The sequence below is a fragment of the Lepidochelys kempii genome, chromosome 7 (assembly GCF_965140265.1).
Source record: "Lepidochelys kempii isolate rLepKem1 chromosome 7, rLepKem1.hap2, whole genome shotgun sequence".
NCBI classification, from domain to species: Eukaryota; Metazoa; Chordata; order Testudines; family Cheloniidae; genus Lepidochelys; species Lepidochelys kempii.
Window position 1 is genome coordinate 2,221,989 of NC_133262.1, and position 14,106 is coordinate 2,236,094.

The window sequence follows — 14,106 nt, forward strand, 5'->3', positions numbered from 1 at the left end:
ATGTTGGGATGCCTTTCTCCCATAGGTTACTAGGCTTTTTACCTCAAGTCCATTAGCGTGTATGTCCATCAGTTGCCATAGCATTCTTGTGGTCAGACATCTGCTGATGTTACAATTTTAAAATATCTCAAGCTAGTATAAACTGACATCTTGGGGTTACCTGTCAGCAGTTTAGGCATACTTGTGGATTCCAACATTCTATCTTGTGATATCTTATGATCTGAGTCACTCCTGGTTAGCTGTACATATGGACTTTATGCCTTGATTAGTTTAGCTACACTATTGTCTGACAGGCCTTTAGACCTATAGGCTCATTGGGTTACTGCCTTAACTTTGCCTTCCTCAGCAAATAGTTATACCTACAGGCTACAGGGTTCAGAGAAGAGCCATGAGAATGATTAAATAACTAGAAAACATGACATATAGTGATAGACTCCAGGAGATCAATCTATGTAGTTTAACAAAGAGAAGGTTAAGGGGTGACTTGATCACAGTCCATAAGTATCGACATGGGGAACAAATATTTAATAATGGGCTCTTTAATCTAGCAGAGAAAGGTCTAACACCATCCAAATGCCTGGAAGTTGAGGCTAGACAAATCCAGACTGGAAATAAGGCAAAAAACGTGAACAGTCAGAGTAATTAACTTTTGGATCAACTTACCAAGGTGTTGCTGTGGAATCTCCATTACAGACAATTTTGAAATCAAGATTGGATGTTTTCCCAAAAGCTCTGCTCTACAAATTATTTTGGACAACACAGCCACAGGCACTTGTAAATCTCCACTCTGAGTTTGTTCCTCCTTCTAAGAAATTTTCTCTGATGGCCGAGGATCATGTGTTGTCCTCTGGAGCAGCAGAGGTTTTTGCCCTTGCATAGAGGAGGAGGTGCAAAGACTCTGATCTCAAGTGCATGGGCCACATGCACACCAAGAGTGGAGTATATATATATATGGACAAGCACTTGAAGAAGAAATCCCCAATCCCTTTAAAAGCTGGTTGATTGAAAGGAGGGCTGCCAACCTTACCAGTCTGAAACAAGCCCACATGTGACATGTACAAGCTATAGACACTATAGGGTCACTATAGGGACATAAGCTATAGGGTCCAAGGTCTTTGACTGATGAGTTTCATTCAAGCCTTGCCAACCGCAGATAGCATCTACCAAACTAGCTGATTCTTGCAACTTCACAGCTCAAACAGAAAGCACTGATGAGGCATTATTAAAATTGATTGCATTTCAAAACTTCTTTATTCTCAGGGATCAGTTGTTGGGCTGCCTGCAGATAGCCTGAAAATCTTATGCCCATCACCGTTTTTACGTGTTTGGAAGCACACCCTAGTGTGAATTTTGCAATTCTCATGAATCACAAATCAAAACATTGTACATAACTGCTAGAAGCAAATCTATGTGCTTCCTTAAGTCTTGCCACTTTCAGCATAAATGCTGACTTTGATAAACTGGCTGAAGAAAAGAATCAATAACATGCTCCACCTTAGTAATGCTTTAGTTCGAGGCTCTTAGAATGATGATGAAGAAGAATGGCAGTAACAGAAGCTATGCCTTGTTTTGGTCTGTACACGGTGCTGGAGTTCACGTGATGATGGTAATGCAGCCCATAAGATGTCAAACAGACAATGCTGCTCATTAAGACAAAAAGGACAAACATCCCAACATCATGCTATTGGAGTGCATTCCTCACATGCAAAATACATGTCATAGTGACAGGAAGGCACAAACAATGTGCCAACATCGCCCTCTGAAGCAGCAAGAGACTTATATGCAGTTCCTCCCTCCACTGGCCCGCCTGTACTTTCTTTAGGCTCTATATTGTTGCCAGAAGCATAGTCTCTGAGCATCTAGCTGCTGAGCTGTACCCAGAAGCTCCTCATTCACTTTTCCTGCTACTCAGTGAGCTTAACTGCAATTTTAGGTGGATGGCAATGTTCCCTCTAATTTTTGACAGGCCGTGTGACAAAAAATGTCTTCTGTGCAAATTGTTGTGCGTGGGGTGTTTCGCCATGTGCGTGGGGTTTAGGATCTGTGTGCGAGCACACACGCGCACAGCTTAAGGGAACAGTGGTGGATGGAGAAAAGATTCAGTTTAAAATAAATTCCTGTGCAATCTTCGATGAAAACCCTGAATGCTGGGTCTCCATGTGCTTTTCTGTAGGACTGGTGTTGAAGCCCTAGGAGAGGGACAGTGAAGTGAATTCTAGCCCACCCCCAAGTTACAACAATTTCTGACAAGCATTTTAAACAAGTGGCTTTTCTCTCCCCATGTTCATGAAAATATTTTGGTCAATACCAATTTAAGATTTACTCATCTTTGATTGAATGTAGGACTTTTCCCAATTCTAAATACTATAGGGAGTTCCTGATGGTGCTTAACACATTTACCATATGGAGAACAAATGCTTTCCACTATTCTCTCCTCATTGCTGATAAGCAGTAACCTGATCCAAAGAGCACTGAGAAGAAAGTATTCTGTGTTGTAATTGAAATCAAAGTGTACATTATTTTTATTACAAATATTTACACTGTCAAATGATAAACAAAAGAAATAGTATTTTTCAATTTACCTCACACAAGTACTGAAGTACAATCTCTGTCATGAAAATGCAACTTAAAAATGTCGATTTTTTTGTTATATAACTGCACTCAAAAACAAAACTATGTAAAACTTCAGAGCCCACAAGTCCACTCAGTCCTACTTAGAATCATAGAATAACAAAGTTGGAAGGGACCTCTGGAGGCCATCTAGTCCAACCCCCTGCCCAGGGCAGGACCAATCCCAACTAAATCATCCCAGCCAGGGCTTTGTCAAGCCTGACCTTAAAAACTTCTAAGGAAGGGGATTCCACCACCTCCCTAGGTAACGCATTCCAGTGTTTCACCACCCTCCTACTGAAAAAGTTTTTCCTAATATCCAACCTAAATCCCCCCCACTGCAACTTGAGACCATTACTCCTTGTCCTGTCATCTCAGAATAGTTTAGATCCTTCCTCTTTGGATCCACCTTTCAGGTAGTTGAAAGCAGCTATCAAATCCCCCCTCATTCTTCTCTTCCGTAGACTAAACAATCCCAGTTCCCTCAGCCTCTCCTCGTACGTCATGTGTTCCAGACCCCTAATCATTTTTGTTGCCCTTCGCTGGACTCTCTCCAATTTCTCCACATCCTTCTTGTAGTGTGGGGCCCAAAACTGGACACAGTACTCCAGATGAGGCCTCACCAATGTCGAATAGAGGGGAACAATCACGTCCCTCGATCTGCTGGCAATGCCCCTACTTATACACCCCAAAATGCCATTGGCCTTCTTGGCAACAAGGGCACACTGTCGACTCATATCCAGCTTCTCATCCACTGTCACCCCTAGGTCCTTCTCTGCAGAACTGCTGCCTAGCCATTCGGTCCCTAGTCTGTAGCGGTGCATTGGATTCTTCCGTCCTAAGTGCAGGATTCTGCACTTGTCCTTGTTGAACCTCATCAGATTTCTTTTGGCCCAATCCTCCAATTTGTCTAGGTCCCTCTGTATCCTATCCCTGCCCTCCAGCATATCTACCACTCCTCCCAGTTTAGTGTCATCCGCAAACTTGCTGAGGGTGCAATCCACACCATCCTCCAGATCATTAATGAAGATATTGAACAAAACCGGCTCCAGGACCAACCCTTGGGGCACTCCGCTAGATACCGGCTGCCAACTAGACATGGAGCCATTGGTCACTACCCGTTGAGCCCGACAATCTAGCTAACTTTCTACCCACCTTGTAGTGCATCCATCCAGCCCATACTTCTTTAACTTGCTGACAAGAATACTGTGGGAGACCGTGTCAAAAGCTTTGCTGAAGTCGAGGAATAACACGTCCACTACTTCTCGTTCTGCCAGTCACTAAGACAAACAAGTTTGTTTACATTTACAAGAGATAATGCTGCCCTCTTCTTATTTACAATGTCACCAGAAAGTGAGAAGGTATTTTTGCAAGGTATTTATGTGCCAGATATGCTAACCATTCATGTGCCCCTTTATGCTTCAGCCAACGTTCAAGAGGACATGCTTCCATGCTGATGATGCTAGTTAAAAAAATAATGCGTAAATTAAATTTGTGCCTGAACTCCTTGGGGGAGAAGTGTATGTCCCCTGCTCTGCATTCTGCCTTATATGTCATGTTATAGCAGTCTCGGATGATGACTCAGCACATGTTGTTCATTTTAAGAACACTTTCACTGCAGATTTGACAAAACAAAAAGAAGGTACCAATGTGAGATTTCTAAAGATAGCTACAGCACTTGACCCAAGATTTAAGAAACTGAAGTGCCTTCCAAAATATGAGAGGGATGAGGTGTGGAGCATGCTTTCAGAAGAGCAACACTTAAAAGAGCAACACTTCGATGCGGAAACTACAGAACCTGAACCACCAAAAAAAAAAATCAACATTCTGCTGGTGGCATCTGACTCAGACAATGAAAATGAACATGCATTGGTCCGCACTGCTTTGGATTATTATCAAGCAGAACCCGTCATCAGCATGAACGCATGTCCCCTGGAATGGTGGTTGAAGCATGAAGGGACATATGAATCTTTAGCACACCTGGCACGTAAATATCTTGCAATGCCGGCTACAATAGTGCCATGCGAATGCCTGTTCTCACTTTCAGGTGACATTGTAAACAAGAAGCGGGAGCATTATCTCCTGCAAATGTAAACAAACTTGTTTGTCTGAGCGATTGGCTGACCAAGAGGTAGGACTGAGTGGACTTGGCAGGCTTTAAAATTTTACATTGTTTTCTTTTTGAATGCAGTTATTTTTTGTACATAATTCTACATTTGTAGAATTTCATGATAAAGAGATTGCACTACAGTACTTGTATGAAGTGAAGTGAAAAATACTTTCTTTTTTGTTTTTGTACAGTGTATCTGTAATCAAAAATAAATATAAAGTGAGCACTGTACATTTTGTATTCTGTGTTGTAATTGGAATCAATATATTTGAAAATGTAGAAAACATCCAAAAATATTTAAATAAATGGTATTCTATTATTAACAGTGCGATTAGTCGCATGATTAATCATGATTCTTTTTTTAATTGTGCGATTAATCACAATTAATTTTTTTAAACGTTTGACAGCCCTAGTCTTCCCCGAATTCGGTCTGCTGCCATTTGGGGCTGAGATCATACTGCTTCAAGGATGATACCAGTGCACCGGAAGGTGTTCTTACAGCAGACTGCTGCCGTTTGCTCCAGACCATGCTATCCCGAGTTTTTACATGAAAGTCCGTGTTCTGTTTCCGCTGCGAGGGGGTTGAGAGTCGGCATTTAGTCGAGTGGCTAGGTGTTGCACGAAACCAAATGTCAAGACACAAAGGCAGCTGCAAAGGAGGAACAATGTTGTCAGCCGCATTTGCTATAAGTCATTTTTTACTTCAGTCTCCCCTGGGGATCTGGGATTGTTGGATATCAGCAAAGACACGTCTTCTTTCTGGTACAACTTGAATTAATTACCCTGGTAACACTTTATTTACCTTTTGTTTGTTACCAGTGATTTGAATTTTATATACAAATAAACTAAGTTTGGTTACCAGATTTGAATTCGATAGTTTGATTCTTTCCACTCTCCCCAAACCTGTGGGTGGTGAGGGCAGTGCACCCTTGAAATACGTGGGTGTGTTTTTATTTTTGATGGAGAGTCCCTGGCAAGGAAACATCTATTCTCCCAGAGCCTTAGCAGTGGCAGAACAGTTTTGTTAACCCTTTAAAGGAATCGCTGTCTCCCACTTTGAGAGAGATCCACTACCTCCTACCTTTGGTGTAAGAGAGAGCGGTCCCACAAAATCAGTTCAGAGGGCTTAATTGGTCCCCTGATGTTCTTCAAAGGGAACACTTACACTGAGAGTTTTAACCGCAAAGTTGGTTTTACAATATTTTATTTTCCTTGTATAGGACTTTAAATTAGGGATTTAGTCCTTTTGCATTCCCTTAATCAAAGAAATTCAGTGGGAGTGACAGGTTGGCTCACAAACATGTGAGAGTCTATTTACATCACGCCCCTATGATTCCCTTTTGGAGAATAAATTAGCTTTATTATTTGGACGTACACAGGGTCCATGTGACCTTTTACTTTGAGAACATAAAGGGGCTTCCTACGGCAAGAGGCTAAAACACTAATACAACACAACAGTGGGATGTGTAAGAGGTGAACCATTTGAGCAGGCAAACCCTCAAATACCAGAAGGACAAACATTTTATCAGGGCATTATATACCCAGACAGAACCCTAAAAGAATACAATTCACATATGAATTGACAATACACCACAACATTCCATTCCAGTACATTATGCTTAGCCGAATCAACCTATAATCCAAAAGACCAGGTTAATCCCAATCTCAACATCAAGTTAACGCTGAGGTCTGGTACGGTCTAATCCTGAGCTCAGGCCCAGTGTTAGAATTACTATTATGTGACGAACCCTGACGTAGACAGTTGCAACACTCACATGAAGGAAAAGCCTTCCATATTTACAAGGTTTTTTAACAGTATTAACAAATTTGGAAACACTCCAACCCAACAAGGCTAGATAGAAATAACACAGAATGAGCATATGAGCCTTATATACTCACACCATCCCTTGCATAAAGACCTGAAAGTCATCCTCGTCATCCTCACCACTACCAGTGGTCACTGTCTTGGCATCTTCCAAGGCACACAGGTCAGGATAAAATGTTTATAATGTGTTATGCTGACACCACTATGCCTAATGCATATTCAATAGGGGTTTCAATCCCTTTTCCTTATTTGAACTTCCACACCCACTAATGTTGGGATGCCCTTCTTCCATACGTTACTAGGCCTTTTACCTCAAGTTTATTAGCATGTACGTCCATTAGTTGCCATGGCATTCATGGCGATCAGACATCTGCTGATGTTCCAACTTGAAAATATCTCAAGCTGGTATAAACTGACATTGTGAGGTTACCTGTCAGCAGTTTAGTCAGTCCAGCATTCTATCTTGTGATATCTTACAATTAAAGCTACGATTCTGTCACGGAGGTCAAGGTTTCCATGACTTTCCAGGATCACTTCCAGGACAGGGCTGGAGCAGCAGCTGCCAGAATAGCTGAGCAGCAGCCAGCCCAGGGCCAGCAGAACAGCTGACTGGCGGCCAGCCCCGGGGCCACTGGAACAGCAGTCCCCAACCTGCAGGAGCAGTAGCTGGGATTGGGTCAGCGCCTGCCGCAGGAGCAGTAGTGGTGGGGCTGGAACAGCTGCAAGCCCCGACAGTGCTCTCTTTGTCCCACCCCTCACTCGGGTATTTTTAGTAAAAGTCAGGGACAGGTCACAGGCTTCCATGGTTTTTTCTTTATTGCCCATGACCTGTTCCTGAGTTGTACTAACAATACCCATGACAAAATCTTAGCCTTACTTATGATCCAGGTTTACTCCTCATTAGCTGCTTATGCTTTTTGGGCCCTATGCCTTGATCAGTTTAGCTAAACTACTGTCTGACAGCCCTGGAGGCTTGGTATGCTCATTGGGTTCCTGCCTTAAATTATACCTGTGCCTTCCTTGGCAAACACCTACACCTACAGGCTACAGCCCTGAAGATGGGGGTAACATGGCAAGAACTCTTAGAAGAAAGGACGACTCACCATGAGTATGGCCTTACTAGATAACTTCCTGGACCATTAGAGATAGTCAGGGATCTAAGGATGGAGCTCTCAATGCCTCCTGTAAGTAGAAGACCTTCAGATACTTCTCCCGGTTTTCCATACTCTCTATATCCATCCAGCAATAATTTTAGACTACACTGTCACACAGCACCTGCTGAGTGCAGCTGTTACAACACTCCTTGCTGGGGAGTGACTCTCACCAAGATACATGGAACACAGAACATATGTTGGTCCATTGCAGATTCTGAGTCTTGCACGATGGACACTTCTTACAGCTAGCCACTTTGTCACAGTAAGCCATGGTTCAAAACCAGCAGTGAACCAGGCCTGATTCACAAGGCAGCCTTGGCAGAGCAGGTCACTCCTCTGAGACCTGGAGACCTGAGACAACACAAGGAACAGAAATGATCTGGTTTCAAAAACCACCAGAGAAGAGAGTAGACCAACATAACCCCCCATAATTATCCTGAGATGAACAATGTGTTTCTAAGAACAATTGCCAGAAATACAGTGGATACTACAGAGAGAGACTCAGAATGCCCTGAGCTAAGTAGTGCTGGAAGGAGGGAGGTTGGGTCTGTATAACCTTGTATAGCCTATTTCAGAGTAGCAGCTGTGTTAGTTTGTATTCGCAAAAAGAAAAGGAGGACTTGTGGCACCCTAGAGACTAAAAATTTATTTGAGCATAAGCTTTCATGAGCTCACGAAAGCTTATGCTCAAATAAATTTTTTAGTCTCTAGGGTGCCACAAGTCCTCCTTTTCTTCTTGTATCTGCAAGGAAGTGACTATCCCATAAGTGAGGATCAGCCAAGGCAATTCTCAAAGGTCAGAAACATAATTCCAATGCACATTTAAATTGAATATAGGAGTCACAAAAGAAGGGTCTAAAACTGGTTGGCAGAAATATGTTGACACAGGGTAAGTGAATTACATCAGTACAGTATCTGTCTTCCTGCAGATTCTGTTGGCACGCTCACTTGAATCAATTTGTGATGATACGCTTAAGCCTGCCAAGGAAGCCAACTACATGATCTGATCTTATGCCAAGCTCTATTAACAACTGCATTTTCTATTGATGCCAGGATGTTCATTAACTGGGATCCATAATTACAAATAATTTAGAGACATACCATTTTCAATCACTTGCCAGTTGTAACCTAAACCTGACCTTAGAATGCTTTATTCTTAGCAAAAATTCACAGAGTAATCATCTTGCAAATGACTGCTATAGCACAGATATAATCAAGCAGAGGGTCAGAACACTAGAAATGTCTTTAGATCCCTTGGGAAATGCCCTGGGAGTAAAGCAATCGCAATCAGGATTGGGGGGCGCCTTGTGCTCGGTGCTGTTCAAATTCAGACACATAGACAGGGCATCCAGCTCTGAAAGCTTATAGCCTAATTTAAGGCAAGGTGAAACAAGTGAGCAACACACAACAGGAGGGAAGATGCAGGAAGAAAGCAAAATACATGGCTACATAAGCTAGAAAGTGCAAAATGTGGGTAAATCCAAATCAGTAACTTTTTAACGGATTCGAAAGCCAGCAGGGACCATTGTGATTATGTGGCCTGAGCACCTGTGTAACACAGGCCAGAGAACTTCCCCAGAGTAATTACAGAGCAAAAAATACAATTTGGTTTAATCAGATACCATCTTTTGCTGGGAGGTGTAACACAGCAGCTGTACGTGCGCCCAGAGTGCATCTCCACGGATGAGTGCTACACACAGCTTCCTCCCTAGTAACCCACTTCTATCCATAGCTCTGCTTATCGAGAGGTGGAACCCCACCCCCACCCTTTGGAAGAGGGAATCTGTGACGTGAGATTAATCACTACACTTTGGGATCATGGAGTTTTCCAGTCAGATAGCAAATCTCTATTGTGGTTTGGATTCACAGCTTGACCATGCACGTACTGGGTCAGCTTTGAACAGCATTGCATTGTACCACTTGAGAGTTTGGATTTTGTACCTCTGTGCCAAACTGTCGATAGAGGGGATTGTGACAAAACCCAAGAAACATTCACACTATCCAAAAATACGAAATGAAGAGGCTTTAAATCTGCTAGCAGCAATCCAGTGTATTACAGTAACCTTATAAGGATTATAAGCGGATAAGATTTCTCAAAAGCAGCTCCTATAATGCCATTTAATCAGGACAGAGACTTTCCCGGAGAGGAAGGAAAATGATGTTCTTTCTAGTGAATAAGAGAGAGAGCCCATAAAGCACATGCCTTTGAACATCACACTCCATTTCTTCGAGTACAAAGTTAAGGTATCATAGAATCCATTTAAACAAACATCTGATAAGCCAGAAATGAAAAGATACATTTTCTTTCTATGAAGCCATAATTTACATATTAACACTGAAAAACCTTTGGATTCCACCTAATTTGTTCATAAACAGAATCTTTCAATATTTAATATAAAACAAACTAGTATCACAAACAACTGTCAAAGCCACGAGAGTTTGTGCGCGGTGATGTTCTACTGTATTATAACAATACAAAACTACAAAAATAAGATGTTACGTTATCTGTAAAATATATTCACTTGCTTGCAAAATGACTTACGGATTCAAATTTTTAAATTATGCAATAAAATGTTACATTCTAGTTCATACTTTCCAGAGAAATAGATGTTAATTCTGTTCTGATGGAGAGCAATATTCTCTGAACCATGAACTAGCTAAGCCAATTCATAGTATTTTCCAGTTTCTGGATCGAAGTAACAGTTTAGACATGGATCATACAAAAGAGTCAGAACTTCCTCATCCTCCTCAGCACTGAAGTCATCTTCACCTGTGTGAATGGAGAAAAATAAGAGTAAAATTACCCTGCTAGTCACTCTTGAAACACAGGAAAAGCACCCTTCTATCACAGATGACAATCTGGCAGAGTGCCTCTTTAGGAGTGTGTAATCTCTTGGCTTTTGTGCAGAATACTAAAATTGTTACCTTTGAGGTTAACATTTATTCATGTTTTCATTCATGTTTCTAAAGGTTTATATTTAGTTAAGGTAAAATTATAATGCAAAGTTTGCCTAAGAACTGAAAGCACAGACAGTTTGCTGGAATAGTAGATTTAAAAGTTGGTCTAAAAATCTATCTATTAATAAGGGGTCAAAGGACTCCTACCGGAGATCTTTCTCACAGAATTGCTCAAATAATTTTATATTAGTATGCACAAAAAAATACAGTGAATCAGCTCTTAATCTGTGAAAATGAAACTGCATTAACCATTAAAATGTTCTAGATGAAAGAATCAGATAATCTAACATAAAGCAAAAGGTCTTGTTTTAGAGATTTTATCCTTGCTATGCTTGTCTCACACAATTTACCTTTAAGCTTGCTAACTTATTATTTAATTTGATCAGTTTTCTGTTGTTGAAAGTTATAAATGTATTAAATATAAGTAATTAAGTATGTACAATATGTTTCATTAACTGGCTTTAAACAGGTGGGTGGAGAAATTCTGTGTCAAAGCTAGTCTAACGAATTTATTACGTCAGTAGTGCTGTAATAGGTAAAATCAAGCTGGCATTTCTTTGACTATAAACTCCTTTTGTATTGGATCATGCTTCAAGCTGGTAAACAAACTTACCTAAAATGTTACTGGTTTGGTAACTAGAGATGGTGTTATTCTGATAAACCTTTTTTACGTATAGAGCAGCAGAAATAATAATTTAGATCCTGCTCCAAATGCAGTTTGCTATCCCTAAACAAAAAATGGGTTCATTTAAAAAATGTATAAAATTTGTAAGTAATTAGTCCTTATGTATAGTGAGGCAGTGCACCATTTTGAAAAAAAAACACAGCAAATCAACTATGAAACATTCAAGAAATGTAACTGAAAATTAATTTTCACGCATGCACTGCAATGACTGCATTTCCTACTGTCTTGACATCATACTGGTCATTACATCATGACATTATAGGTTCATTATAGTTTTGTTATAACAGTAAAAAGATGTCAGCGCAAGTCTCTGGAAACCAAAGTTACAATGCAAAATCAAAAGTTTGGTGATCATGTGGGCCAAATTCTGATGTCAGTTACTCCGCATAGATACACAGTAGATGGAATCCACTGATCCATCCTCCGTTGCCCATTCCCAACTTCTGGCAAACAGAGGCTAGGGCCACGTCAGAGTTTTTGCATCCCAGGTGTTGCATCCCTGCCCATCCTGGCTCATAGCCACTGATGGACCTATCCTCCATGAACTTTTGCTATTGGCTTCAGTGGGGCCAGATTTTCACCCAGTAACTCTACTAGAGAGCATGGTCAGATGACACGCAAGAAAATTTAGCAATGCTTCATTTCACTAAAAGGAATAATGTCAATTCAGTTTCGACTAACATTAAAGAAGTTTGTTACCGCTAAAACAAGCAATATGCACCCTTACTACAACTTCCTTGCTCCTAGACTTTACTGCATGTTAGAAATTTTGTAGAAAAACTTACATTTTGCAAGATAACACCATTAGTGATTTTTTTTCCAGGTAGCAGAACAACCAATAAGAATTGGGTCTACCTCCGTTCCAACAACTACTGAAATGCACGATACAGAGAAATTCAAGTACATTTTTATAATATTTCTACTGCTTTCCGGCAATACAATATTTCTATTTCTTGAATGTCAGTTTGTACATGCATCCGACGAAGTGGGTATTCTCCCACAAAAGCTTATGCTCCAATACGTCTGTTAGTTTACAAGGTGCCACAGGACTCTTTGCCGCTTTTACAGATCCAGACTAACACGGCTACCCCTCTGATAGTTTGTACATTAACCCTGATGTACAAGATTGTAATGCAGGAGTCAGATTTTCTAGCCCATCATCCATTACAGGCGAACGGCGTATGAAACCTCTCAGCACCAAAGAGTTAATAGGATGCAGTCAGCTAATAAATCAGTATAAATCTAATATTTTGGGCATTATGTTAACTGCAAGAATGTTTTTAGGATATGGAAATCAATTCTTAGCCCCAAGTAGAAGTACACTGATAGCACTAAAGATGGATATGTACTATAAACGTTTCATATAGGAAAGTTCTTTTCTCAGTTCTGCCTTTTATAAAAGCTAAATGTAAGTTATGATATATAAGTTTTTGATAGGAAATAATTGACAGTTGAATGCAATCTGTACCTAGCATTTCATCCTAAACGTTTACCTCTTGCTCAGAACAGTAATGCAAATCAGGTGGTTTGAACGCGCCGCTACCTCATAGGAAGTAATAGCCTGTTATGCTAACACCCCTGGTTTCACCACACTCAGCGTCTATTTACAGCTGGGATTGCACAACGATATATGGGTTATATTATCAGGTGGCCAAAAAATAGGCTGGTGAGATAGATGCACACAGAAATACAGGGTACTTGCCTGTCCAGTAATTAGCGTTCTTTGAGATGTTTGTCCTCGTGGGTGCTCCCCATCAGGATGTGGGTGTACCAGGGCACACTTGATGAGAGATTTTTCGTCAGCCGTGTCTGTGGGTCTGCACCTGCTTCCCATACAGCCTTGTGGTCCAGTACAAGGGCATATAGGAAGGGGTGATCTTGCCGTCGCTCCACTTCCTTCTCAGCTACAAAGCCCAACAGCAGGACTCCGCATTAGAGGGAAAGAGGGCAGATGGAGCAGCACCCCTAGAGACAAAACATCTGGAAGAACTCCAGTTACCGTACAGGTAAGCAATCTCTCCCTCTTCAACACTGAATTTCGTCTCCCATTTTGTTGCCCAGTCTCCCCGTTTTGTAAGATCCCTTTGTAACTCTTTGCAGTTTGCTTTGGACTTAACTATCTTGAGGGCCACAATAGCGGAACAGGCATATTTGAGGACTTGTCAGTTCTCTGCGTCTGTGAAGGCAGATGAGGGCTGCAGCAGGACGGAGACCTTCGGTTGCCTCAGACTCTCCTGCCACCGGGTCCAGGCTCCTTCCTGTCAAGTTTCGTGAGGTTGTTGCCTGCACACTGGCTCCCACTCGTTAAAAGATTTCATGCATAGGCCTCTGCCAAGGGTATAACATCTCTCACTATCAAAGTCCTGTGGTGATAGATGAGTGGTGGTGGGAACAGGAGCAATGAGCTCTGGGAGTCCCTAGTCACAAATCTGCATGGAGGTGGCAGCCGTGTGTTGGTCGTCTTGCGCTTAGACTTGTGAGACAGAAGTGCAATTTTGGCAGCTGCCACCATGACTGAGCAGTCCTTTTCAGGATCCCATCTGCTCATCCTGAACAGGGAAGGGGCTAGAAAAGGTGCCCTGAACATAGGCTGTCTCAATGCCCTCCTGGCTGGATGGCTGTGTCCAGCTGGATTACTCTACCTACGCTCAGAACATCCAAAGCAAAATAATGAAGTTCACCACTTGGAATGTTCGCACTCTCATGGATTCCCCGAACAGTGATGGTCCTGAAAGAAGAACTGCCATAAGAGCTAGAGAACTTG

At 41.6% G+C, this 14,106-nt stretch overlaps 1 protein-coding gene across 15 annotated transcripts in view; it reads right to left on the bottom strand.

Annotated features, from left to right (window-relative positions):
• Positions 1-9,729: 9,729 nt before the first annotated feature.
• Positions 9,730-14,106, bottom strand: part of CFAP20DC (CFAP20 domain containing) — a 170,456-nt gene continuing 166,079 nt past the window's right edge. For 11 of the 15 annotated variants that reach the window (XM_073350929.1, XM_073350928.1, XM_073350922.1 and 8 more), the window contains one exon: positions 9,730-10,469. In XM_073350929.1, coding sequence (XP_073207030.1) covers positions 10,357-10,469 — 113 coding nt within the window. In that variant the 3' untranslated portion in view covers positions 9,730-10,356. Of the gene's footprint in view, positions 10,470-11,402; positions 14,071-14,106 lie in introns of those variants that run through there. The other 4 variants (XM_073350933.1, XR_012159748.1, XR_012159747.1 and 1 more) reach the window with 4 other exon arrangements.